The sequence below is a fragment of the Anolis sagrei genome, chromosome 1 (assembly GCF_037176765.1).
Source record: "Anolis sagrei isolate rAnoSag1 chromosome 1, rAnoSag1.mat, whole genome shotgun sequence".
In the NCBI taxonomy this organism is placed as follows: Eukaryota; Metazoa; Chordata; class Lepidosauria; order Squamata; family Dactyloidae; genus Anolis; species Anolis sagrei.
This window is the reverse complement of record NC_090021.1, coordinates 304,465,942-304,492,391: the sequence shown is the minus strand read 5'-3', so window position 1 is coordinate 304,492,391 and position 26,450 is coordinate 304,465,942. Positions and strand designations below refer to the sequence as shown.

At 39.6% G+C, this 26,450-nt stretch overlaps 1 protein-coding gene across 2 annotated transcripts in view; it reads left to right on the top strand.

Moving 5' to 3' along the window:
• Positions 1-26,450, top strand: part of LTBP2 (latent transforming growth factor beta binding protein 2) — a 176,327-nt gene that overhangs the window by 133,082 nt on the left and 16,795 nt on the right. Inside the window, exons 15-25 of one of the 2 annotated variants that reach the window (XM_060758570.2) lie at positions 979-1,077; positions 3,097-3,222; positions 5,263-5,391; positions 7,201-7,320; positions 11,672-11,797; positions 14,937-15,062; positions 19,915-20,037; positions 21,703-21,828; positions 22,981-23,103; positions 23,772-23,903; positions 26,170-26,295. In XM_060758570.2, the coding sequence (XP_060614553.2) occupies positions 979-1,077; positions 3,097-3,222; positions 5,263-5,391; positions 7,201-7,320; positions 11,672-11,797; positions 14,937-15,062; positions 19,915-20,037; positions 21,703-21,828; positions 22,981-23,103; positions 23,772-23,903; positions 26,170-26,295 (1,356 nt within the window). The remainder of the gene's footprint in view (positions 1-978; positions 1,078-3,096; positions 3,223-5,262; positions 5,392-7,200; positions 7,321-11,671; positions 11,798-14,936; positions 15,063-19,914; positions 20,038-21,702; positions 21,829-22,980; positions 23,104-23,771; positions 23,904-26,169; positions 26,296-26,450) is intronic. The other variant, XM_067462891.1, reaches the window with a different exon arrangement.

The window sequence follows — 26,450 nt, the reverse complement described above, 5'->3', positions numbered from 1 at the left end:
GCTGTTAAAAGAGTATGTGGGTTGATTCCTGTAAATTAATGTATGCAATTGTCAGTAGGAAATGATTATATATCTATTTATATAAAGACACATTCATAATACTCAAATCTATATGCTGAAGTTTAATGCACGGCCATGGCTCTTTCAACTCCATGTTTCTAATGTTTTAATAAGTTCAAAAGAATCATGATAAGAGCCAGTTCTAACAATATTATGTTTACTTTGTTGCAAAGACTGAACATTGAACCTGAAACATATAAATGTCTACTAGTCTAGCTCTTAGTCAATGGAATATACAGTAATACAATGTTTGGTGATATTCTTTGGATCTTCTTTTTATAGTTTACTGTTCTGAAGATTACCATTAAGAAGTGTACTAGCAAGCAGGAATGATGATACTGTTTATGTCATTAGCTTTAGTAGTCTTTTGTTAAAGTATAATGCTTGCCAATTGTGAATGACTGTAAATGTCAGCACTAAAATATTAAGTGCCTGTATCGATCAGAGAGCATTTTCTCATTGCATGTTGGCACACAATTTTTATATATAGGATTTTTATATATTTCAAAATATCATTTCCTTTTCTGTCAGATATGTATATAGAAAAGGTATTTTATCTGAGTGTGTGTCAGCCTGAGTTAGGGATTATGTTTCCATTCTTTATCACAAAAGTATCTGATCAGAAATAAATTTGATATTAAAGAGAGAATTTAGATATAATCTGGAAACTGGTCCTTGTGACTGCCAAAAAATGTAGTCTTTGCTGACTCATTTCTGAAATGTATACGAGTATCTTTCACATACTGCCGCAGTAGTAATACGATTTTCTTCAATAGAATTGGATTAATTGATGTGTAATGGCCCTTCTAGTTATTTGATTAATAGAATTTAGTGAATAGGCTGCAGATTCCAGTTGATTCTCCTTTTTCATTTGGCAGTGGTTCTAATTAGTGACTGTTTTTCTTGTTTCCTCTGCAGTGGATGTGGTAGAGATTTCTCCCCATTTTCCTGATCACCCATTTCTGGAATCTTTTGGGGAAGATACTGCTTCCACAGATATACCAACAATACTTACAGGTAAACCAAGCAGTAGATGGGATTTCCATTAAAATATGTGGCAGGTAAAACATTGTTCAGATGTCACACTTGAGAGGATCAAGCCGCAGGAGAAATACATGTTCTAATTCTTGAAAAGAATAATACAATCATAGAATTGGAAGAAACCTCGTGAGCCATCCAATCCAACCCCCTGCCAAGAAGCAGGAAAATCGCATTCAAAGCACTCAAAGTTTGTTTGCCAGAAGGTCATAGGGGACCTTGTCGAAGGCCTTACTGAAATCCAGATACGGTGTTCCTTGCATCTCCCCAGCTTGTAACTCGAAGGAGATATAGAAAATACTTTGCTTTCAAGCATTTTTATAAAGTGATGTTTCAAAATTAGCAATTTATGCATTTTTAAATTTTAGTGTTGCCAAGTCACCTTTTAGTTAGGGCAATCCTATGAATAAGGGACTTCCAAGAGTCCCGATGATCAGTAACCCTCCTCAGGTCTTGCAGACTTAGAGCCATGACTTCCTTGATAGGTTCAATCCACCAGTAACATCTCATATCATATTCTTTTCCTACTACTTCCACAGTGGATTTAAAGACAATTGTAACACTGAGCATAGTGGGTGTCCCCTCTCACCTGGAATTTAAAGCATTTCACTTACATTTTTGCTGCCATTTTTATGCACCCTGTATTATTATCTCCTTATGGGATTCAAGGAGGCTGAGACTAAAGAAAGATTTACCAAAATGCTGACAAAATCTGAGCCGGTACTTTCTGGTACCAATTCAGATGTTACCATCACTCTTCTAAGGTTTTGCAATATTTGATTTAAGTTGGGATTGAACCTTTTCCCATGCTTCACATGTTTTCAGTGAATCATTGACATAAGCGACTAGGCTCCCTAACTGGTTCAGACAACTGTGATTTTATCAAATATTTATTTTCATGCTGCGCACACACTGTAGAAAATGAGTCTGCCAAGCATATAAAAGCAGGCATTTGCTAACCGGCACAGATGGGAAATAACAGGTCCTTTTATGACAGCAAAGTGGCGAGAGCCAGAGATTTCAGCTTCTTAGATAGACAAGGAATGAAAATCGTCTCTTTTGATTTGGCCCATGTTGCAGATTTAAGTCATGGGGATTTTCTGGTGAAGAGGGAAGCTGGGTCATCTCAAAATAGCTAATGTGTTTACTGCTTAGATAATGGCAGTGGTGTCATTTACAGAATGCCTAACTATTTGGGAGAGCTCCCCTCCTACCCTTGAACTCCCACTTCAAACTTCATTGGCTACTGCTGTTGGCTTGTTCCCGAACTGGTTCTTGAAGATTGTTGTCAGATTTTTTAACTCTTACTCCTACTCTTGAATAGGAGTTTGAGACCTCATGAGACTATATATCCGGCATGGGCAAACTTTGGCCCTCCAGGTGTTTGGACTTGAACTCCCACCATTCCTAACAGCCTCAGGCCCCTTCCTTTTTCCCCTCAGCTGCTTAAGATTTCAACAGTGAAGGGCCTCTCACTATTGAAAAGAGGGGGGAAATGAAATGTTCATTTCTGCTCAGGGCTTTGCTGCTGCCTTCCCATTTGAACATCTCTCTATCAAAGCCCCACTAGTGGAGTTGCTTGCTCTGAGGCCAAAGATTTCAACTAGAACAAGCTTCCTAGGCACACAATCAATGGTGGCAGCCAGATTGATTCCTTCATCATTGATCTCATGGCTGCACTCAACTGGGGAGGGGTCAGCATCCCTGAGGAAAAGCAAGAAAGTGGTGCCAATTTGCATTTGGGAAGGGAAATGTGGCAGGGAAATGTGTGGCTATGCATACAATTTCAGCCTGGCATATTTGCAAGTAGGTATAGTGCCAATGGAGCAAAATTGGGGAGGAATGCTGCATACCAGACTTGATTACATTTGCTAGTGAGAACAGCCCCTAAAGTTCATTGCTTTTTGAGGATCTGGGACAATTGATGAGCTCTAAAACAAAGGTTCACTGTGAAGATTAGGCTTGCCTCCTAATAATACCTTCTCTCTTTGATCTCAGAAACAAACATGTGCTCCTCTTCACCCAGCCTCTGTGGTCCAGGCACCTGTGTCAACCTGCCAGGAGGATATGCCTGTTTGTGTTATCCAGGTTATCAACAGCATCCCAGTCACACCTATTGCATTGGTATTTCAGTGTTTTCTTTTTCCCCTTGGGAGACATGGAGGGATGATAATCCTTCCTTCAATGAATGGGCAAATATATTTTTGTTTAGGCAAGCCTTTGGCGGTTATGCCTAGGTTATTGAGGAAAAGGCTTAATCCTGTTGGCTCCCGCTTTTCCTGCAATTGATATGTTTCAATTATTTTTCTTCTTATGTGCTTTAAATGTTTTCGTTGTATTTAATTTTATTGTTAGTTATCTTGAGTTTTCCTTTGTGGAGAAGCAAGGAAGAGTACAAATGGAATGCTGAATAAGCGACATGAAAAAGAACTAAAAGAAAGATTTCTTGTTCTTGAAATTTTTTTCAAAAAATGGGGAAGAGAAGGTTGGAAAGTGGAAAACTTAGACTGACAACAGAGCTTGAAATTTGACCAGATGCTGGTGTCATTGGTTTTATAACTGGACCAATTCCCAGGATGGAAATTATAGCTAGAGGGAAGAAGATTAAGATGTGAAGTAATAATAATAATCATCATCATCATCTTTATTTATATCCTGCCACCACCTCCCCAATATTACATCAAAATAAAACCAAAACATAAACAACAGGCAACATCATCATAATTACATGAAAAAGTAACATTACCATAAACAAAAAACACAGTCACAGTAAACAATGGGTGGGCCACATGTACAGGATAAAATGTTAAAACTCTAATGAGATAAAAATAGGAGCAAGTTATTTGCAGGGAGCTCATAAAGATACACAGGGTTGTTTGCCAGGATGTATAGCTCTTCATTCTGGATGCAAAAAAAAGCTGACTGAAATGTAAAGACTTTCTGTATATATTTCAGATTTCAATATTAATGTCAAAATATGTAGTATGGTTTTACATAGGATTTGTGCTACATTAGAACAGTATCACTTGTTCTAAATATCACTTAAGGAAAATAAACATTTAATATTAAATAACCAGAAAAATAAAATAAGGTGTAAACACTAAACTGGGAATCTGCTACTGGAAAAACATCCAATGAAGTGGTTTAAAACCAGTATAAAAAAAGATTAGGACTAAGTATGTTCCAGTCTACTTGGAATACACAAAGCTCATTCCAGAAGCGTGTTTAAGAACTGGTCCAAGAGTCCAGAGGAGATCTATCTGTTACCTTGGATGAATCCAAGTTGGCTTAGAGAAGAGTAACATGAAGTCATGTATCACAAAATCTAGAGATCATGTTTGGGTAGTACATTATTTCCAAAAAATACAGTCAAGCCTACACATTTGCAAGACCCTAAAGAAAATGGGAAAAAACACAAATAAAACAGTGCTATTTTTAAAAATTTGAGCTAACAGTTCTCTAGAATACTCTGGATCTCCAGAGTATTCTATAATCACCTTCTGCTTTGCCATAGAACCATGCTGGAAGACTTAAGAGTTTCATATAGAGATGTTCTCTCTGGGAATTTGTAGGTCCTCTACTGCAGTGGTTCTCAACCTGTGGATCTTCAGGTGTTTTGACCTACAACTCCCAGAAATCCCAGCCAGTTTACCATCTGTTAGGATTTCTGGGAGTTGAGGGCCAAAATGTCCATAGATTGAGAACCACTGCTCTAGTATTACTTTATGTTTAAGGAATTCAAGCATCTTCACTGGAGGATTTAGAGATTCCTAGAGATAACATTTTAATCAAATCCATAAATAATTAAATCTGCCAAAGTCAAACCTACTGACTGTAATGAGTTTTAATCAGGGATGAGGAAAATGTGGCAATTCATATATTTTTGCACTTTATTTCCCTTCAGTCAGTGGTTGGAATTGATAGGAATTTGGGGTCATCGTATTCTCCTTGCTTTTTAGGTTGGGTGAGATACAGGCCCTTCCACACATCTGAATAAAATCCCACATTAATTGCTTTGAACTGGAAAATATGGCAGTGTGGACTCAGATAACCCAGTTCAAAGCAGATATTGTGGGATTTTCTGCCTAGACATTCTGGGTTAAATGGCTGTGTAGAAGGGCCCTCAGAATCTTGCCAGCTAACTTGACTGTTTTCTTGTTTCAGATATTGATGAGTGTGAGAGAAATCCATGTGATGGGAAAGGTCACTGCAACAATAATGAAGGCTCTTATTCCTGCATCTGTTTCTCTGGTTATACCCTTCTCATTACACCAAACACACAAACATGCCAGGGTAAGTCAAGCTTGGGCAGCCCCCACCAGCTGCCTTTGCCCACCTATAGAAGACAGTTTGCTAAAAGGGTAATTCCTTATATATATCAAAATGTTGCTAGAGGGAAGGAAGAATGCTTTTCTCTCTCCTTTAGCTTGAACTTTTCCCTGCCATGAGGTGACAGCTCTTCTTTCTCCCCTGTGCCTTAAGAGCCGCCACAAACTAGCATCTTGGGAGAGCAAACTGTGCCAGCACGACCGATGACGTCAAAGACTCCGCCTCTTTCTCGGCCTCTTTCTCCGCCTATTTCTCCGCGCCCGCGTGGTTTTCCCTTTGCTAGGGCAGCGATGTGAGCGTACTCTCGCTGTTGAATTCTGCTCTCCCAAGATGCTAGTTTGCGGAAGCTCTTAGAAAACTCCCCTTGATTACGCTATGAAACAAAATTTGAAAAAAATATATGTTCCTGGTTTGAAAGTGTTATTTCTGCTAATTTTGTGGTACATACTTTGAAAGTACAGTAGAGTCTTGCTTATCCAACATAAAAGGGCCAGCAGAACGTTGGATAAGCAAAAACGTTAAACGAGGGATTGAGGAAAAGCCTATTAAATGTCAAATTACGTTATGATTCTACAAATTAAGCACCAAAACATCATGTTTTACAACAAATCGACAGAAAAAGCAGTTCAAAATACGGCAACGTTATGTAGTAATTATTGTATTTACTAATTTAGCACAAAAACATTGCAATGTATTGAAACAGCTGTTGATCTGGGTGGGAGGCAGACTCCGTTGGATAATACAGAACGTTGGATGAGCAAAGGTTGGATAAGTGAGACTCTACTATAGTTATTACACTTTGTTTTTATGGCTGCCACAAACTACGTTGGATTGGTTGAGGCTCAATGAGATATTCATTGAAAAACTATAGCAAAATGTGCTGCAGGGTGTCCCACAAAAACGTTTTTGCAGTTTAATAAACTTTATCTGTATTTTTATGATAGAACCAATTAGGGAATTACATTTATAGCCCAGGAACAAAAATCTTGTTACATAGTATTACTGTACCTTTCTTTTCCTTTTAATGGAAGAGGAAAGAAACACAACAGAGTGCGTTAGAAGTCTTCATCATCCTTGCCTTTTATTTTTCTCATGGTATATTAGATTGTTTTGAGTTTTCTGCATTGTACTTTTCTAAATGATAAAGGGGGAGAAGTACTGTTGTGATCAAATGGAAAGTAGGAGTAACATGGCCACTCAAGAATGCTGTGCAAGCTGCCCTGAGTCCTTTTGGGAAGATGGGGCAGGATAGAAGTAAAGTTGTTGTTGTTATTCACTATGATACCTGATGCTGACACTGGTTCAGAGGTGGGATATCATTTAGGCCAGATTATATAGACTGGAAGGGCCCCCCGGTGGCACAGCAGGTTAAACTACTGAGTTGCTGAACTTGCTGACTGAAAGTTTGGCGGTTCGAATCCAGGGAGCGCAGTGAGCTCCCGCTATTAGGCCCAGCTTCTGCCAACCTAGCAGTTTGAAAGCATGAACATTTGAGTAGCTCAATAGGTACTGCTTCTGCGGGAAGATAATGGCACTCCATGCAATCATGCCGGCCACATGACCTTGGAGGTGTCTATGGACAATGCCAGGTCTTTGGCTTAGAAATGGAGATGAGCACCAGCCCCCCAGAGTCTGACACAACTAGACTTAATGTCAGGGGAAACGTTTATCTTATATAGACTGGAATGGGAATGTGCAGAGGTGAGGTTAATCAGCTACTTGACCTACACACTTTATATTTTGTTAATGAGACCCAATCCTGTGTACTGACAGATTTAAATGAGTGTGACCAGCCAAACATGTGCCATGGAGGGCAATGCATCAACACACCTGGCTCCTATCACTGTGAATGTAAATTAGGCTATATCATGGACCACAGAGGACAATGTGAAGGTGAGTGTGAAAACAAAACAAAAATATGCTGTTTTTGAGAAGTTAGTGCAAAAGCCCTTCAATATTTGTACGGCTGTTCAAGTATTGGGAACAAAGGACTAACCAAGGAAATAAAATTAAAAGAAAGCAGAACTTTGGTTTAAAAGCAGAACTTGTTTTGCTTGAGGGTTTGCCTGGAGTTTGAGATACAGCAAATTTCCTTTTCATTGCAGATTATCAGAATTTATTCACTTGAGACTTTTTGAAGAACTGATTAAATTTCTGCATCTTCAGTAGAGTGCATGCTTATTTAAACAAATGCCTCATCTTGTTCTGTACCAGAGCCATGTAGTTGTTAGGCAGTAAATAAATACAAAGTGGTATCTCATGAACATACTGGATGGAGACTGCCCTCTTCTGGGGAATAAGGGAAATGCAAAATGATCTTGCTTTAAGCTTCTGTTGCTTTATCTGGACCTTCTTGCGGCAACCCCAGAGGCACTCCAAGTGGCCAGATACTGATCAAAGGACATTTAACCAACTACCAAATTTGCAAAATCTCTGTGTTTTTTCCCCCTTTTTCTTTTTAATCTGTGTGTTTGTTTTGCTCTGTTAGAATTGTAATACAATGGTTGCTGATGACACAATAAATAAAAAATCTTTTCCTTTGCCGCCGCCCCCCCCCCCCCCCCCTTTACACTCAAACAGAACCAGTGTGATGTAGTGGTTTCGGCTAGGATTTTGGAGTACCAAGGTTAGAATTCCTTCTGATCTATGGAAACCTACTTGTTCACCTTAAGTAAACTACACTCTCTCCAGGACCAGGCCAGGCCAAATGTCCTTTTGATAAATCTTGCTAAGACAATCCAATAAAATAACTTCCAACATTTTTTCAGACAAAAACCAGGTCATATAGCAAGGCAACATCAGGGTATTTCAAGAGAGCAAAGGTTATTGATGAGGAATAACACACAATAAAGCATCTTAAAAAGTAGAATGACAGAGGATGAACTTGGGCTATCTTTGCCAAATTGGAACAGTTGGAAGATATGTAATAAAGTCATCATAAGCCTGTGTCAACTTCAAAACACCCAGAAACATTTATTTATACTCTGGTGCAAAGGTTGCACTCTCTCTCTCACACACACACATATATGGGAGATATTGTCAAAAACATGAAAGATGTTTCACCCATTTGCTTAGAACACAGTAAAGAGATGGAGTCCCCTGGTGTAGCCTTTTTTTTTTTTTTAAAAAGATAGGCTATTTCTTTGAAGTACTAATTACTTTTAAGAATATCCAAAGCATTCCACACATTAACTTGCTGTAATCCTTGCAAACCCCTATATTTCAGATAAGAATAATTATTTCCTTGTTGGACATTTGCCATTTGCCACTTCAAAGGAGGAGCGGACGCTTGGGGTGATGACTTAAAACATAGAAAGCTGTCTTATAAGAGATCAGATATTTTCTCTAACCAGCCTTATATTCTCCTTGGCTCTCCAAGATTTTGGCAATGGGTTGGGTTTTCCTATCACCTATTTCTTGATCTTTTTAAGTGGGGTTCATCAAGTTAAACCTGGGTCCTTTGAGATGTATAACTCGGGATGTTTCACTGAGATGGGATCCTTCTCTGATTGGTTAGCATTAACAATCAAACCAAGGACTTCCTCATTTGCAGCTCAGTCTCTTAGGCACCAGACTACTACACTTGTATTGATTCTTTCCTGGTAAAAAGAAGGTGAACATCTTATATTTTCACTCAAGAAGCACTTCTTGAATATCAAGCAAAATGTAGGTGCTAGAAATAATATCATATGAAAGCTGACTGGCACAACCTGGGATTCACAACCAGACACAGTGGAGACATCTACCTTTGTGCTTTGCTACTCTGCTGCTGAATACACATGCCCAGTGTGGAATACATCTCACCACGTTAAAACAGTGGATGTGGCTCTAAATGAAACATGCTGCATCATCACAAGATGTCTATGCTCCACGCCACTGGAGAAATTAGACTGTATAGCTGGTATTGCCCTACCTGACATCCACCAGGAAGTAGCAGCCAATAATGAAAGGACCAAGGCAAGGCCATCTCCAGGGCATCCTCTGTTTGGATATCAGCCAGCACACCAACACCTTAAGTCAAGAAATAAGATCTACACCTCAGCAAGCAAGAGTCCAAAAGTGGAAACCCAAACCGTGGCTGATACTGAATGAGAGACTCTTTCCTGGGCACACAGAAGACTGGGCTGAACAGACTGCGCTCTGACACCATGAGATGCAGAGCTGACCTTGAGAAATGGGGTTACAAAGTGGAGTCCACGACATTTGAGTGTGGAGAAGAGCAAACCACAGACCACCTGCTACAATGCAACTTGAGCCTTGGCACATGCACAATGGAGAAACTTCTCACAGTGACACCAGAGGCACTCCAAGTGGCCAGCTATTGGTCAAAGGACATTTAGCATAATGCCAAGTTTTTAACTTTGTTTGTGTTTTAAATATATTTTGACTGTGCTCTCAATTCGCTTTGGAAATGATAAATAATGCTCATGTAATATCTCAAAATGTACTTGCTTCTCCTTCAAGCTTCTCCTTTCCCCTTGCATTCTCTGGGGATGTTAGCAAGTATTATGTTGTTCCACACAAATGTTTCTAGGACACCTGTTAAAATCATTGGTATCTATTGCTCTTGACCTTAGCCAAAATGTTTTTACATCACTAGGTATCTCATGGCTTTTTTCTTTGTGTAGATCAAATGAAAGAGGCTGTAGGGGAGGAATAGCAGATTCTATTTGTTTCTTTGCAGAAGGAACAAATATTGATCTTTGTGTGGGCACATATAAATGTGTTCTAAATTTGCTCAAGGTTCTCTTATGTGCATCCATTGTGCAATTTGTTTTGGGACACTGATGGAATAAGTTACAGGTAAGGTCCCTAAATTGCAATGCCCAGCTTAGCTGATAATTCATTGTTACTGATGACACTGTTATTATTATGTGCTTTTGGTTTGACTGTAGCTTATGCCAACACTATTACAGTGCTTTCTTGTCAAGAGTTACACAGAAAAAGCTTCCCATTAAGCTGAGAGAGAGTGACTGAACAAAGATCTGAACCCTAGTCTTGCAGCGTCTATTCTAACATTTGAACCTCTACATCATTGCCTCATTCAACTTCAGATATAGGATGGAAACTGTTACCCTGGTGGAACCAATTTGCAGTGGTGATAAGATATATATTTATTCTCTATGTATACAGTTATTTTTGTTTTTGGCCCCTCAAAAACTAACTTTACAATGTTGCAATGCAGAAAAATTAAGAACAGGAGAAAGAAGGGTTGGACTGGATGGATCTTCTGGTCTCTTCCTACTCTAAGATTCTATTGTTTTATGATTCTAGAAATAATCATTTGAAAAATAGAGTATATCTGTAGAGATACAGATATAAATAGTAGCTGTCAAGCCCTGTGTAACATAAGTTTTTAATAGCCTATTTTAAACTACACAAAGAAGAAACCAGTATATCTCCTTAGGAAGAGACTTCCACTATTAGAATGCCACCACAGATAAGGCCCTGTCCTATATTCCCACTACTCTTATCTCACTTAGTGGTAGACTATACAGAAGAGCCTTGGAAGCAGATTTTTAAGAGTGGGCAGTATTTCAGATATGTAAAAGAGGAATCTTAAGTGGGGCTGGCAATTCATTTCCTGCATGCACACTCCTCTGTTTATATTATTAAAATGCAATGGAATATTAATAGGTATGATTATTTTGCACCAAGCATATAAGCAATTTACAGTATATACTTATTTTTCAGAAATCAGAGTCTACATATAATGCTATAAATGTTTCTGTACAGCTTTGCATGTTTTCTAGTACTGATTACTGCCATTATTTGTGGAAATAACAAGTGTTATTCTCAGAGGATTTTTCATGAGTACTTCTACTGTACTTTCATGAGTACTTCTACTGTACTTTTACTGTGGCTGTGAAGAGAACTGGAAGGAACTACTAGGACAGAAAGATCTTGACTCTCACTGGATTCTGTAGCAATGCTATCTTAAGTACATTTTTTAAGTCTCTGACTGTGGTATAATGTTCTAGTTAGTGTAAAACAATGATAAGCAAACTGGTGACTGCTATGTGTTTTCAATGGCAAAACCTAAGCAACATGCCCAAGCATCTAGGTTGTGAGAATTGCAGCCCAAAACATCTGAAGAGCATAGGGTGCCTGCTCCTGACATATGAAGTTGCTGATATTTAGTGCAGACATAACTCTCGACTATCTCCTGTTGTTGATGTGCCAGTTTCAGTATGCCTTCTGAAAGACCAAAGCACTAAATCCACTTCTGTGTTGTCTGTTGTAGATATCGATGAGTGTGCAACTTATAACATCTGCCCCAGAGGGCGCTGCGTCAACAGCGAAGGCTCCTTTTCATGCATTGCTTGCGGCACTGGATACGTTGCATCACGGGATGGAAGAACATGTGAAGGTATATCCTGGAGCTCAGTGTAATGAACAGAAAAATTAACTTATGAACAATCAGTGGTACATTGGTTTGACTCAGGAGACTGCAACCTTATTGTGGCCATAGACATCAACTAAGTTGAATACTTTGCAATCTGAAGTGGCAATAGTTACCCTAGCTGGTAACTATTGCTAATCGTTTTCACTGATGAAAATAAATTGTTTTGGCCAACTTTGGTTGCTTCATAAGCAACCAAATATGCTTACTAGAACTTTTTGATATATACTTGTTTATTGTGAACACAAGTAGAATGATACAAATCTCAGTAACAATCCCACGAGGTTAAATAGAACAAACAGATCATGATATTCCACTTAAATTCTCGCTCACTTTGATATGTCCTATTTCCTTAATCTTTCAATTTCTATACTTACCTACCATGTGTGTCCATCAGATTTTCTTCCCTCCCTCCCCCCTCTAACTAGAACTTTTGATGTACAATGTATTGTTGAAGGCTTTCATGGACCTCACAACCTCTGAGGATGCCTGCCATAGATGCAGGTGAAACGTCAGGAGATAATGCTTCTAGAACATGGCCATACAGCTCAAAAAACATACAACAAGTCGTTTTTGATGTAATTTGCTACCAAGATAATTTTCACTTATGGTCAGACCTCCAAGACACCTTCTCATCAGCTTCTCAAATCTTACATAGCAGGAGCTATGGCTTCCTTGAATGAGCTGAGAGCTTGGAAATGGAGTATACTTAACTGCTATCTATAAAGCTGAGTTTATTTGTTTATTATTTTATGTATACCCTGCCTTTCTCCCAATATGAGACAGAGGGAAGCTCACAATTTGAGTGAAAACAAAATAGAAAACAGAATAGAAAAAGTTAAAAAGAACAATAGTGATGAAGTGGAGTGAAATGTACGGGGACAAACAGATACCCCTCAATTGGTGTAGACACATACACCACCTTTGTACCTCGCCTCTGATACTGCAACTAACCAAAAAGTTGTAACCAATGCCAAAACATTGTTAAAAAACAAAATACAGAATTGGGTGCCTGGTTCGACAGCAGTACATATGAAAAAGATCTTGGAGTCCTCGTGGACAACAAGTTAAACATGAGCCAACAATGTCATGTGACAGCAAAAAACAAACAAACAAACAAAAGCCAATGGGGTTTTGGCCTGCATAAATAGGAGTATAGTGTCTAGATCCAGGGAAGTCATGCTACCCCTCTATTCTGCCTTGATCAGACCACACCTAGAATACTGTGTCCAATCCTGGGCACTACAATTGAAGTGAGATATTGACAAGCTGGAAGGTGTCCAGAGGGGGCGACTAAAATGATCAAGGGTCTGGAGAACAAGCCCTATGAGGAGCAGCTTAAAGAGTTGGGCATGTTTAGCCTGAAGAAGGGAAGGAGAGAGGAGACATGATGACCATGTATAAATATGTGAGGGGAAGTCATAGGGAGGAGGGAGCAAGCTTGTTTTCTGCTGCCTTGGAGACTAGGAAGCAGAAGAGTGGCTTCAAACCACAAGAAAGGAGATTCCAACTGAACATTAGGAAAAACTTCCTAACTGTGAGAGCTGTTCAGCAGTGGAACACTCTGCCCTGGAGTGTGGAAGTTCCTTCTTTGGAAGCTTTTAAACAGAGACTGAGACTGGATGGCCATCTGTAAGGGGTGCTTTGAATGCATTTTTCCTCCTACTTGGCAGGGGGTTGGACTGGATAGCCCACTAGGTCTCTTCCAACTCTATGATTCTATGATTCTATGACAATTGCTTTTGAAATAAATTAATACAGATTTACAAAACAGCTAATCCTTTAGATGATTTAGAGGAAAATAACAACTGAATGAGACTGAATAGATTCTCCTCTACAGTTCCATTTTGGTGGGAAGCCTTAGCATTGAATGGTTGTGTTGTTAAAGTGCGAAGTATGGAACCCTGCGCAGTCTTAAGCAATGTGCAGTCATTGAATTCTTTACAGCAGGTGTCACCCCGAAGGAGATTAATCAGAGAATGTAAGCTGTTTATGGTGATTGTGTTGGTGTGAGTACTGTGCATCGTTGGGCAAGTAAGTTTAAAGATGTTGAGGTGGAAACATCTGACTTGCATGGCAAACAAAGAGTTGGACGTCGTGTGACAGCAACCACCAAGTTTCACAAGCAAAGGGTTGACAGATTGATTCAGAACGATCGTCGTATCACTCAGAGAAATTGCAAGCATAATCAGCATTTCACAAGAATGTGTGGGTCACATTATTGCTTGGCTTGGCTATCTGAAATCTGTGCACGATGGGTACCCAGGATGCTGACACCTGAAATGAAAGCACACAGACTTGAAACTTCAGAGACTGGATCTCACCACCGTACAAACATTCTCCATACAGTCCAGATTTAGCACTGTATGACTTCCATCTGTACCTGATAATGAAAGAAGATCTGTGGGTACATCATTATGCTTCTGATGAAGACGTTGAGAGAACTGTGAGATGCTGGTTACGGAAACAGAGTGTCGACGTCTTCCGTGACGGCTTCAGAAGACTTATTATTTATTTATTTATTTATTTCTTATACTTGTATACCGCCGTTTCTCAGCCTGACCGGCGACTCAACGCGGTTTACAACAAGGATAAAATCAACAACAATATACAATGTAAAACCACAAAGGCATAAAATACAATATTAATCCAACAATAAACAACACAATGCATCTCATAACTAAAATCATGATCCAGTTCGTCGTCCAATTTTCCGATTCCTGTAATCATCACATTGGTTGCACTGTTTAACCGAATGCCCGTTCAAACATCCAGGTTTTTAATCTTTTCGGAACACCATCAGCGAGAGGGCTGATCTTACCTCCATGGGAAGGGCGTTCCACAGCCGGGGGGCCACCACAGAAAAGGCCCTGTCTTTTCTGACTTCTTCATCGTTGCAGAAATGTATCTAATTTTCTGGTGATTATGTAGAAAAGTGAATAGTGGTAGTTAAAGAGCACATTCTAAGGATTATTTCTGCGTTTGATTTATTAAAATATTCCCATCCAAACCCAAGTAACGAAGGTGGAGGCATTACTTTTCATTCAACCGTCGTATCTTGTTCATTATCCCAACACAGTATATTGATAGTGTGTTCTTTCTCTAGATATTGATGAATGTCTCTCACACACGGCTTGTCCCCAAGGAATCTGCATTAATATCCTGGGTTCCTTTACGTGCCAGTCCTGTGACGCTGGTTATGTGCTCTCATCTAATCGACTCACTTGTGAAGGTAAAAGTAACGGGCTTCATTCTTCCTGTTTTAATTGCTGCAGCATGAATTGTATATATATGCAATATAACAGCTGGACAAACAGAGATTATGACCTGGATTGATTCTCCTATTTTTCAGTATGATTCATCATTCAAGAGAGTAGCTCATAGCACGTTGATCCTCTTTCCTCTCCATCCCTAGAGATACCTTCATTCACAAAAGTCCTGGGCATTGGCACTGTAACTAATGTGTAATGTTGAAGGATATATGGCATGGGAATATCTGGCACAGATGAATATGTTCATTAATGAATTGGTCTCAGCTTTACTGCTAATTTATATTAGCTCAAATTAGGACAATTCAGAGGAGAAAAACCAAATGGTTAAGAAGAGTAAAGGGAATGAGGACGCAATTATTCAGAGAGATTAAGTGAGACAAGACTGCCTCATCGTTTTAAGTCTTAAATTAGAGGACTGAGGCAGGAAGTGGGTTGGAGGAGATATATTGAATTTTCTGTGAGGGGGAAGACTGCAAGGGAGAATAATTATACCAGACTATAAGAGAAATAAATATGCCAACATAAAATCAAAAGTAGGCAAAGTATGAACAAGGTCAACATGAAAAAGAAACAAACAATTAATTAGAATACTGTGAAAGGAGCCTAGAGAACGCACTCAACAAAGTGCTTGAAAACGCACCTAAATTTCAGGCCAGTTCAAATCAATTTTCTATTGTTTGCCTTAGAAGAACTAAGAACATTAATGAAGATTAATAGCTTTTTAATGCTTGTAGCTGTCTTAACCAGTTGTGAAATGTGAAAATAAATAAGTGTTCTCCCGAAAGAGAATTAAGATAACACACCAACAAGCTGATGTATTTCTTTCTTTTATATAGAACTAAAACAAGGAAAATTAGTATCAGAGATAACCTATTCTCTCTCTCTGTGTGTGTAGACTCCTGGTGGTGCAGTGGGTTAAACCGCTGAGCTGCTAAACTTGCTGACTGAAAGGTTAGCGGTTCGAATCTAGGGAGTGGGGTGAGCTCCCGCTATTAGGCCCAGCTTCTGCCAACCTAACTGTTTTAAAACATGCAAATATGAGTAGATCAGTAGGTACCGCTTCTGTGGGAAGGTAATGGTGCTCCATGCAGTCATGCTGGCCACATGACCTTGGAGGTGTCTATGAACAATGCTGACTCTTTGGCTTAGAAATGGAGATGAGCACAACTCTCCAGAGTCGGACACGACTAGACTTAATGTCAGGGGAAGCCTCTCTCTCTCTCTCTGTCTGTCTGTCTATCTATCTATCTATCTATCTATCTATCTACACACACACACACAAAACATAATCTATATCTGTAAATGAAATATTAATATTTTTGTCATTATTCTGTGCCTTCAAGTTATTTTCCAGTTAGAGTTGCTTTAGAGTTGCCTTATTACAGTTATTTTTCTAGAAAGATTTTATCAGGAGGGGGCTGCCATTGCCTTCTTCTGAGGCTGAAAAGTTGTGACTTGCCCAAGTCACCCAATGCTTTTCTCAAGTGGAAATTTGCATCATGGTCTGTAGAAGTTCTAGGTGAACACTAAAACCACTACACCACACCAGCTTACATATATCTTATAAAAGATGCCATATATCCCTTTCCTAATATTCTTTTTGCAGCTGTTAATGTTTTCCTATTCATATACGTATGAAATTTAGAAAAAAACAGGCACCAAGGGTACTGCGTAATTAGGAGTATATCATACTCATGATTCATGCGTCTCTGAAGGACATAACTTCAGTAAAATCAGCAGCGCCTACAGGCTCAAAATTAGCAACTCAAATGTTGACAGAACAGCGTGTGAGTCTTATGGTACATTTTGTTTCCCATTAACAAAGATCATAAAAAGGAAGACTTTGAATAGGCGCACTATATGCTTGTCGGAATATATATGTTGGAAACATACATATGCAAAACCAATCTTGCTCTATTTTTTTTTCACTTCCAAGTCCTTTTGTAAGCCACCCCGAGTGCCTTTTGGGAAATGGTAATGGGTAGAAATAAATAAATAAATAAATAATAATAATAATAATTATTATTCCCAAGAAGTAGTGGTCATACTTAGTGGCAGATGCATAATATATGAAATTGCTCAATGGGCAAACTGATAAGTCTAAAATATAGACCGAGCACCAGTAGAATAATAGAATCATAGAGTTGGAAGAAACCCCAAAGGCCATCCAGTCCTACCCCTTCCCATGCAGGAACATAGAATCAAAGCACCCCTGACAGATGGCCATCCAGTCTCTGCTTAAAAACCTCCAGATAGTTTACACTATATAAAAGAAATTTGTGTGCGGCATTTTTGGTATCCTTAAGATGTTAGAAGAGTATTGTAAAAATATAAATTGTGAATGCTACAAACATTTGTTTGCAGACATGGTGTACCATACAGGAACACTCATTAGGGAGTTTAGATTGGTTGCAGCTGCTTAATGAATAAACTAAACACTCAACTAACCCAGGTTTGCTTCTTCTTAATGTTTAAAATGTTGCTTCATCAGAAACAAAATAAGTTCTTTTTGTACTGTCTGGTTTGGTTGATGCACCATAAGACAAAATACGTAAGTGCCCTTCAAGGAATGAGTAGACTAATAATATGATGGCTTATCTCAGTTGGCTTTCCCCTGCAACTTACACAGGGGTGATTAGATGAGAGATAAGCTAGAGACAGTTGACCTAGAGAAGAATGTCACATTCTTTCCCCTTTGAACTGATATCCTTATCCGAAGTTTTGCTTGAGCCACAGAAATTTGTAGTAGCTTAAATAAATATGATAACACACGGAAAAGCCCTATGTGTGCATTCCCATGTAAAGCGGAACTCCAATCCTTGCTAGATGATGTTCTCTGTTTTCTTCTTCTTCCTCTTCCTCTTCTTCCTCTTCCTCTTCTTCTTCTTTTAAAATAAGTGCAAAGTTCATCAGAGTATAGGTCAAAGTCAACTTTGTAGAGCAAGATCAGGCCCAGATGCATCTCCTGTTATGCTTTACTGTTAGGTATGTTGGACAAAGTTAATGGAATTTGTAGTCCAAGAACAAATGACTAACAATAATAATACATTTTATGTATACCCCACCACCATCTCCCCAAAGGGACTCGGGGCAGCTTACAAGGCACAGCAAAGTGCTGCACATAAATAGGACATACATCTAAAAACAATAAAACTATGAAATTACAATTGCACACTCATGCAACTACACAATAAAACATTAAAAGTCATAAAACACAGTTATAGCTGTGGATAAAAACACGTTGTTTTCAATTGACACACCCAGTGCCTAGGCAACGCCAACAGTAAATAAAAGTACTACTTCTAGAATCATAGAATCAAAGAGTTGGAAGAGACCTCATGGGCCATCCAGTCCAACCCCCTGCCAAGAAGCAGGAGTACTACTACTACTACTACTACTACTACTACTAATAATAATAATAATAAACAAGATGAGTGCATAGCAGACACTCTGCTGGCTGTTGAATTGAATCACACATCGGACACTTCTCAAGTGTCTAGGACTGTGTGATGTATCGGCGAATAATGCGTGCAGATCCCAGTAAGGTGGCCTTCTGCAGCTGGCAGATGGTAATTTTGTCAGCGCCGATTGTGTTTAAGTGCAGGCCAAGGTCTTTAGGCACTGCACCCAGTGTGCCGATCACCACTGGGACCACCTTTACTGGTTTGTGCCAGAGTCTTTGCAGTTCGATTTTTAAATTCTCATATTGTGTTAGCTTTTCCAGTTGTTTCTCTTCAATCCTGCTGTCACCTGGGATTGCGACATCAACGATCCATAATTTGTTTTTTAACATGATTGTGAGGTCAGGAGTATTATGCTCAATATTATTATTATTATTATTATTATTATTATTATTATTATTTCATACATTTATATCCCATCCTTCTCACCCTTGGAGAGGGACTCAGGGTAGCCTCACAACCGGCAACCATTAGATGCCCAAACAAAGACAATTATAATAACAGTTTACATTTAAAACAAATAGTGAAAATATCAAATATAAAAACATCAAATTAAAATTACACAAGTTCAAATGATAATCCAGGTCTGTCCATTGTCAGTCAAATAAATCATTCTCATTATTATCGCTGCATCTGCTGCTTGAATGCTCGCTCCCACAATCATGTTTTAAGTTTTTCCCTAAAGGATAGGAGGGAGGGGGCTGATCGGATTTCATTAGAGAGGGTGTTCCACAGCCGGGAGGCCACCACCAGACTGCTCTTAAAAATCTACTTGAGATCAAAGGCTTGCTTGAAAAGCCATGTTTTTAAACTGGATTGGAAGGTTTGAAGTGAGAGGGCTAACCTAATCTCTCTAGGGAGGGCATTCCAAAGCAGGGGGCCACCACTGAGAAGGCCCTCTCTCTCATCCCCGCCAACGATATTTGAGACTGTGGTAGGACCGAGACAAGGGCCTCCCACATTGGTTCATAGAAGGAGATGCAGTCTCAAAGATAGGTTGGATTATACTGTTAAACGAACCCACAAACCATTTCTCCTACCCTAGAGAGTACTGCAGACTAAAAGGCAGGGTGTTTCATTAAACTTGCAATATGGTTTTAATATCCACTGTGATTTCGAAAACACATTTATCCCTGTCACAGCTTGTATGTAGGTCATTTGTATAGGTTTCTTATTCATGCTAATTATTGTTCTTTGTATAGATTACATATAAATATTTAGGTTTGTTTAATTCCTCTATGTAGATCCATTTTTTCCATCTGCAATAGTCTTCCCTTCCTTAAGTGCTGCTATATCCCATAACAGGTTCTTATTGCTCTCAATCATTAATCATGTTCTTTTTCTTGGACAGATATTAATGAGTGCGAGGACCCCCACAGTCACTGTCTGGGAGGCGAGTGCTTAAACACACCGGGCTCGTACATCTGCCACTGCCAGCCTGGATTTGAGCTCCACAATGGAACCATATGTGAAGGTATGACAAACAGTGACCCCTGGATGGATCTTCCTATTTTTCTGCAATTTAGCCACAGTTTTAGAATTAACATGGGCTGGGGCATGGCGAGAAAACAAAATATGGTGTCTCTGGAGATTTCCATTCTTGAATATGTACACACAGTACAAAGTAGCTTCATCTGTGTAAATTGCTGTTCCATGCAGTGACTCTGTTGCATTCTTAGAAGTTCATTTATTTTTCATATTTGTGATAAAACCTTTTTGGGGGGAAACATAATAAACCGTGTTCAAATAGTATGTGCTTGTCTTCAAAATATTATTTATATCACTGTCTCTCATGGTGGTGTCCTCCAGTCAAGGTAAACCATTGGCTAAGTTAGATGGGGATTATGGGAGTTGTAGTTCAACAGACCTGGAAGATGACAGGTTGGGGGAGCCTCTTGCAGCATTGTGGGAATATATATGGTAAGGAATTCATCCCTTATAGACCAAATGTCTACAAGGGCCCCCTATGGTGCAGCGGGTTAAACCACTGAGCTGTTGAACTTGCTGACCGAAAGGTTGGTAGTTCTAATCTGGGGAGCAGACCGAACTCCCACTATTAAGACCAGCTTCTGCCAACCTAGCAGTTTGAAAACATGCAAATGTGAGTAGATCAATAGGTGCCGCTTCTGCGGGAGGGTAGTCATGTTGGCCACATGACCTTGAAGGTGTCTGTGGACAACACCGGCTCTTCAGCTCAGAAATTGAGATGAGCACCAGCCTCCCAGAGTTGGACATGACTAGACTTAATGTCAGGGGAAACCTTTACCTTTACCTAGACCAAATGCAGGTGCCCACTGATCCCTTCCCATTCTCTCACTTTATAAGAAATGCTTCAAGACACAGCTGTTTTAGCAGATGGTAGTTGCATTCAGTCTATTTTCCTCTTTCCTTATCCACTTCCTTTTTCTACATGATGTTTCGTCTCTAGGCTATTCATCTGTGGTGCTGGTATTGTTTCCATTTCATGTTCTGTTCTTTATCATAATCTGATTGCGGTGATGATAGATTATTTTCTTCATAGAAATATTGTGGAGAAGAACTGAAGAAACAACTAAGAATCATACAGCACCTTAAAGACTAGCCTAGTTTATTGTAGCATTTTATGGGACCTTTATGGTATGGACAGATAAGTGCAATCCATAGCACATGGTTTGACTTAATTACTTACTTTCTTACTTAGGCAATCTCTCATTGCCCGAGTATGATGTCCTTTCAAGTGTAGTGTCTTGGAGGTGGGTCTGTAGGTGAATGTGGAGTCCTATTCTTGGTCCGCATATTCTTCCACAGTGAGGGCATTGGTTTCCAGGTGGAAGGTGGTCCCAGTCAGGGCTGGCTTGGCACGCCTTCCTCTTGACACATTTTTCTCTTTCACCCTCCATTTGTGCCTCTTCAAATTCCACACCACTGCTGGTCACAGCTGACCTCCAGCTGGAGCGCTCAAGGGCCAGGGCTTCCCAGTTCTCAGTGTCTATGCCACAGTTTTTAAGGTTGGATTTAAGCACATCTTTAAATCTTTTTTCTTGTCTAACATTCGGTTTTTTTTTTGTTCTTGAGTTGAGAGTATAGTAACTGCTTTGGGAAATGATGATTGGGCATTCAGTCTGAATGACTTGACTGTCACTTTCTTTGCTCCCTACAGATCTGAATGAGTGCCTGGACAGTGGTATCTGCAGCCCCAATGGTGAATGCCTGAACAGCCATGGATCCTATTTCTGTATTTGTGCCCTTGGCTTTTCAAATGCTGCCGGTGGGGTCAGCTGTCAAGGTGAGGTCCTGGATTATAGAATTGAGAATAGCCACATGGCTGTCCTTCTGTCCTCATGCTCTTGCCTTACCAGTAGAGTAAAGGAAAGATCAAGAGTAACTTACACAATACTCCTGCCAAATTGCAACCATAAACATTCCAGTCCAGATAGGATACAGTTCAGTGTAACATCACAAATTCACCAGATCTTGCAAAGCTTTTGGACTACATCTCCCAGACTATCCATGATATCCCAGACAGCATATCAGGGAGATGTAGTGCAGAAAAGTAACTTTTCCAAAGATTCTTGATCTTATCTATCTGTGTTGGATCTTACACATGCCAGTATAAATCTGAGGTGTGTTCCAGCTTTTAATATAGTTGATATCCCTCAGTGATAGGCTAAGCTTCAGTGCAGTACATTTTGGACAAAACTTTACATCAAATTCTAGCTGATGTGGCCACTGGATTTGGTGATTGTGCGTTATGGTGTTTTAAAAAAGTTCTGCCAACTCCTGTATCTGTAAGTCATCATTTCCCTTTGTGTGTGTGTGCGTGTGAGGAGCAACCCGAGAAACTGCAAGTCGCTTCTGGTGTGAGAGAACTGGCCGTCTGCAAGGATGTTGCCCAGGGAGTGCCTGAATGTTTTACCATCCTGTGGGAGGCTTCTCTCATTCCCCGCATGAGAAGCTGGAGCTGACAGATGGGAGCTCACCCCGCTCCCCAGATTTGAACCACCAACCTTTTGGTCAGCAGTCCTACCGGCACAAGGCTTAAACCCATTGTGCAACTAGGAGCTCCATTTCCCAAATCAACCCTTATGAGAAATTTGTATTTAGGATTAAGACATAGATTCACTTGCAAAAATGCTTACAGGCATCAATTGTCACGGGAGCATCCCATTCTCTGTTGATGCTCCCGCTGCTGTGAAACATTTCCACCACTACCATCACTTGCAGAGTTAAGTTTGGGACAAGATAAGTGGCAGCTGGCATGGTTATGGCTGTAAAACTACAAAGCCGACTCCAAATTAGGCTCAAAGTAATTTATTAGAATTGGCTCCAAGGGATCTTATCCTTTCTATTTCTGTCTTCGGTCTTCTCTGTCATCACATTCCAGTTTTCCTTCAAGTTATTTTAAAATTTACTAGATGTCTTATTGTTGTATCATCAGATGTAGATGAATGTGCAGATCACTCCAGGTGTTTGCATGGCCAGTGCCTCAACACAGAAGGATCTTACAGATGTTTGTGTCAAACTGGCTTCAAGCATTCCCAGGAGACAGACGACTGTATAGGTAAGAGCTGATCTCAGAATAAGGGGAAAGTCTCCAGATCAGAGCTGTTGTTAAAAGGGTATTTCCATTTAAGGTGCAGATAACAAAGGGGTGAAGAAGGCTAGTAATTATTGACATCATAGAGAGTTGAAGGGAAGATTTTAACCTTTCCTCCCATACTGAGGTCCAGATGAAAATTGTTCCCCTGAAATTCCTGTTTTGCATGGGAAGAAACCCCTCATGTTGCCAAGAGAGGATTTTCTCTTCATAAAAATAGCATCTTCTAATGAACAATGTTCATCATGTCTAGTCTGATATGTGCAAAAAGCTAATTTCATCATGTATGGAGAGTGCCCTTTTCTCCAGCAATGGAGAAAATAATCCTTTTATTCCTGCTCCATGCCCAAGCTTTTAAGAATGTCTTTATGACCTCAGTACCTATGATACTTCAAATTCTCTAGGACTGTGTTTTTTAGATTATTTGAGCTGGTTATGTTTGGGGACAATGTGTTACAAGTACTTGTGTTGTTCATTTTGAAAAGGCAAAGGAACAGAACTGCTTTTGGGTTTGGAGCGTGTGCTTTGTTTTGCTTTTTTGCATTTTCTCTTTGTTTTTGGTGTTTGTATATAGTGATTGCTATTACCTTTTCTCACTCTCTTTTTCAATTGCAAAATGGCTCCGATGACAGATGTGGATGAATGTGAGGAATATGGGGATACTGCTTGTGGCTCCTGGAGATGCCAGAACACCTTGGGTTCATATCACTGCATTATGGGGTGCCCACCTGGCTTCCATCGCACACCATTTGGTGAATGCATTGGTGAGTTGCATATTTGGTCAGCAGCTAGACTGCTTACAGGAGCGGGATCCAGGGACAGAACTACCCCACTTCTGAAGTAGCTACACTGGCTTCCAGTTTGTTTCCGGGCACAATTCAAGGTGCTGGCTTTAGCCTATAAAGTCCAAAATGGTTTGGGCCCAGCATCTCCTACTACCAGCCCACTCAAGCCCTGAGATCATCTGATGAGGCCCTTTTCTTGGTCCCACCACCATCACAAGTATCGTTGGTGGGAACAAGAGAGGGGGCCTTTTCAGTGGTGGCCTCATGGATGTGGAACTCCCTCCCCAAAGAGGTACATTTGGCCCCCTCATTATTCACCTTTCCATCCCAGGTGAAAACTTTTGTATGGAAGCAGGCCTTCCCTGGCAACCTGTAATAGCAGCTTATCTCAGTCAGACAAGGCTCACACAGCCAAAGACTTGGAGCTCTGAGATGTTTAGTTTAATGTTTGAATGTTCTAGGAAAACCTTAGTGGCCTGAGGCAAAGGGATTTTAAAGAGAATGATATATGTGGTTATTTTTATGATTATTTATATTTATGTAATTTGTGTTTTATGCAATGTGGTGATTTATTGTTTTATATGTCAGGTTAGGGGGATGATGGTTATCTGTACTGTGTAGTTTTTTTTTTATTTTGTGCACTGCTTTGAATAATAATAATAATAATAATAATAATAATAATAATAATTGGAGAAAATGAGGGTGTATATGTAAATTCAAGAAAGAACCTAGCTAAAGTTGGTGAAGGAAAGTCTTGTCCAAGATAGAGTTTCTTCCTTCATGACTATGCTAGACTCCTGGTCTACTTGGTCTAGACTCCTGTCTTTTTCAAACTTACCCATTTCTATTTTTCTCCTTAGATATAAGGATAATCCTTCCACATAAAGTAGCCTTTGGTTTGTTGGTTGACCCATCTCTCTCCCCACTTCTCTTTTTCTGTTCTGGTCTATTTTTTCTAAAGTTCATGATAATGAATGGGAACAGTGCTGAGACTGGACTTCTGTCTTGTGACCGCTGTTAAAATCGAAGTGGAAGTAATAAAAAGGGGAACTTAACCAAGCAAATTTACTAGAGTGAACACTATTTCAGTGTGCTGGAGATAAACTCCAGGTCCTTAACATTTTAGGTGCTTTAAAATATATATGGACACATATTCTTTCCTTGGTTAAGATATGAGAATTCGCTGCCTGTTCCAATGGAAGAAAATAGAAATCTCTGGCTGAGGGGTAGGAAATGTCTGATTTCTCAGATATTATGTTGCTGTAACTCCTATCATTCCTCGCCATTGCCTCATTTTGTAGGATTGATGGAGCTGCAGTTGAACAACTGGAGGTCCACATATTTCCCACTTCTGGTCTATCTAATGTGGTTATTCAGGTCAATTGCACATGCCTTATGTCTTAAATAAAATAATTGCTACCTGGAGCTGTTTTCCATTGATAAAACAACAACCCTGATGTTTCTAAAGCCTCCAAGCTACTTTTCTCTTTTATGAAGTCAAGATTTGGTGGAGTTGGGAACCTTTACACAAGGCTACCTGTTTACCAGGCCATATCCTGCATCCTTGACACTATCCCATATTACCTCTATATCTCTTAATGATATCACTGCAGGAATTACTAATCTCACTTCTATTATGTTACAGTTTTATACTTCAATCACCTTTTGTTTTTCTGTTTCTGTCCATATTGTCTTTCTGCATTTTCTTATGGCTGTTACACATTTTTTCCTTCTTTTCAACAACCATCCCTAATGACTCACTCTTTCTCTGCCAATTTTGACTACTTCCTTCTCTTTATATAATTCTGCTTTTTCTTCCTCTGCTTTAGCAATCCCTGTTCCCACAGAGTAGTTTCAGATGCCATTTCCATAGAATTTTAGGAAGGCTTTACATGACATAGTATTCCAGTCATCCTCCTCCCTTGTTTTCCATTTCCTCCATCTTTTTCCATGCCACAAAAAATCCACTCAAGAGAAAAAGAAGGAAAAAGTGCATCAATCCATCCAATTGCTAGCATCTGGAAATAACCTTCAGATGCTGCTAAGGCAAAGTTTGTTTAAAAGGAATCCATTGAAATCCTCCCTGTTCTTGTGGGAACCTCTTTCAGAAGCTAAAATGCCATGGTATGTGTGTTGACCCTCTTTCAAGTAGCAGGGAATTGCTAACATGTAGTTGAGGGAAAGGAATATAATAGGGTTTGTTTCATGTATAACTCTGCACTGATTTAGTTTGTCTTTCTTGCAGATATTGATGAATGTGCCAATGAGACATTGTGTGGAAACCACGCCTTTTGTGACAACACTGATGGTTCTTTCCGTTGTCTTTGTGACCGTGGCTATGAGACCTCACCATCTGGCCATGACTGCGTTGGTAAGGGTCACCTTTGTGCTTCTGTTCTCATTCTTGCTAATCTTGCTCCCATCCAAGTCCCCTCCCTTACAGTCCTCAGAAATAAATGAAAGGTTTTTTGAGTTAACACAAGGATAAAATGGAAACCAAATGCAGTTTCTAATCGAAATTTCAAG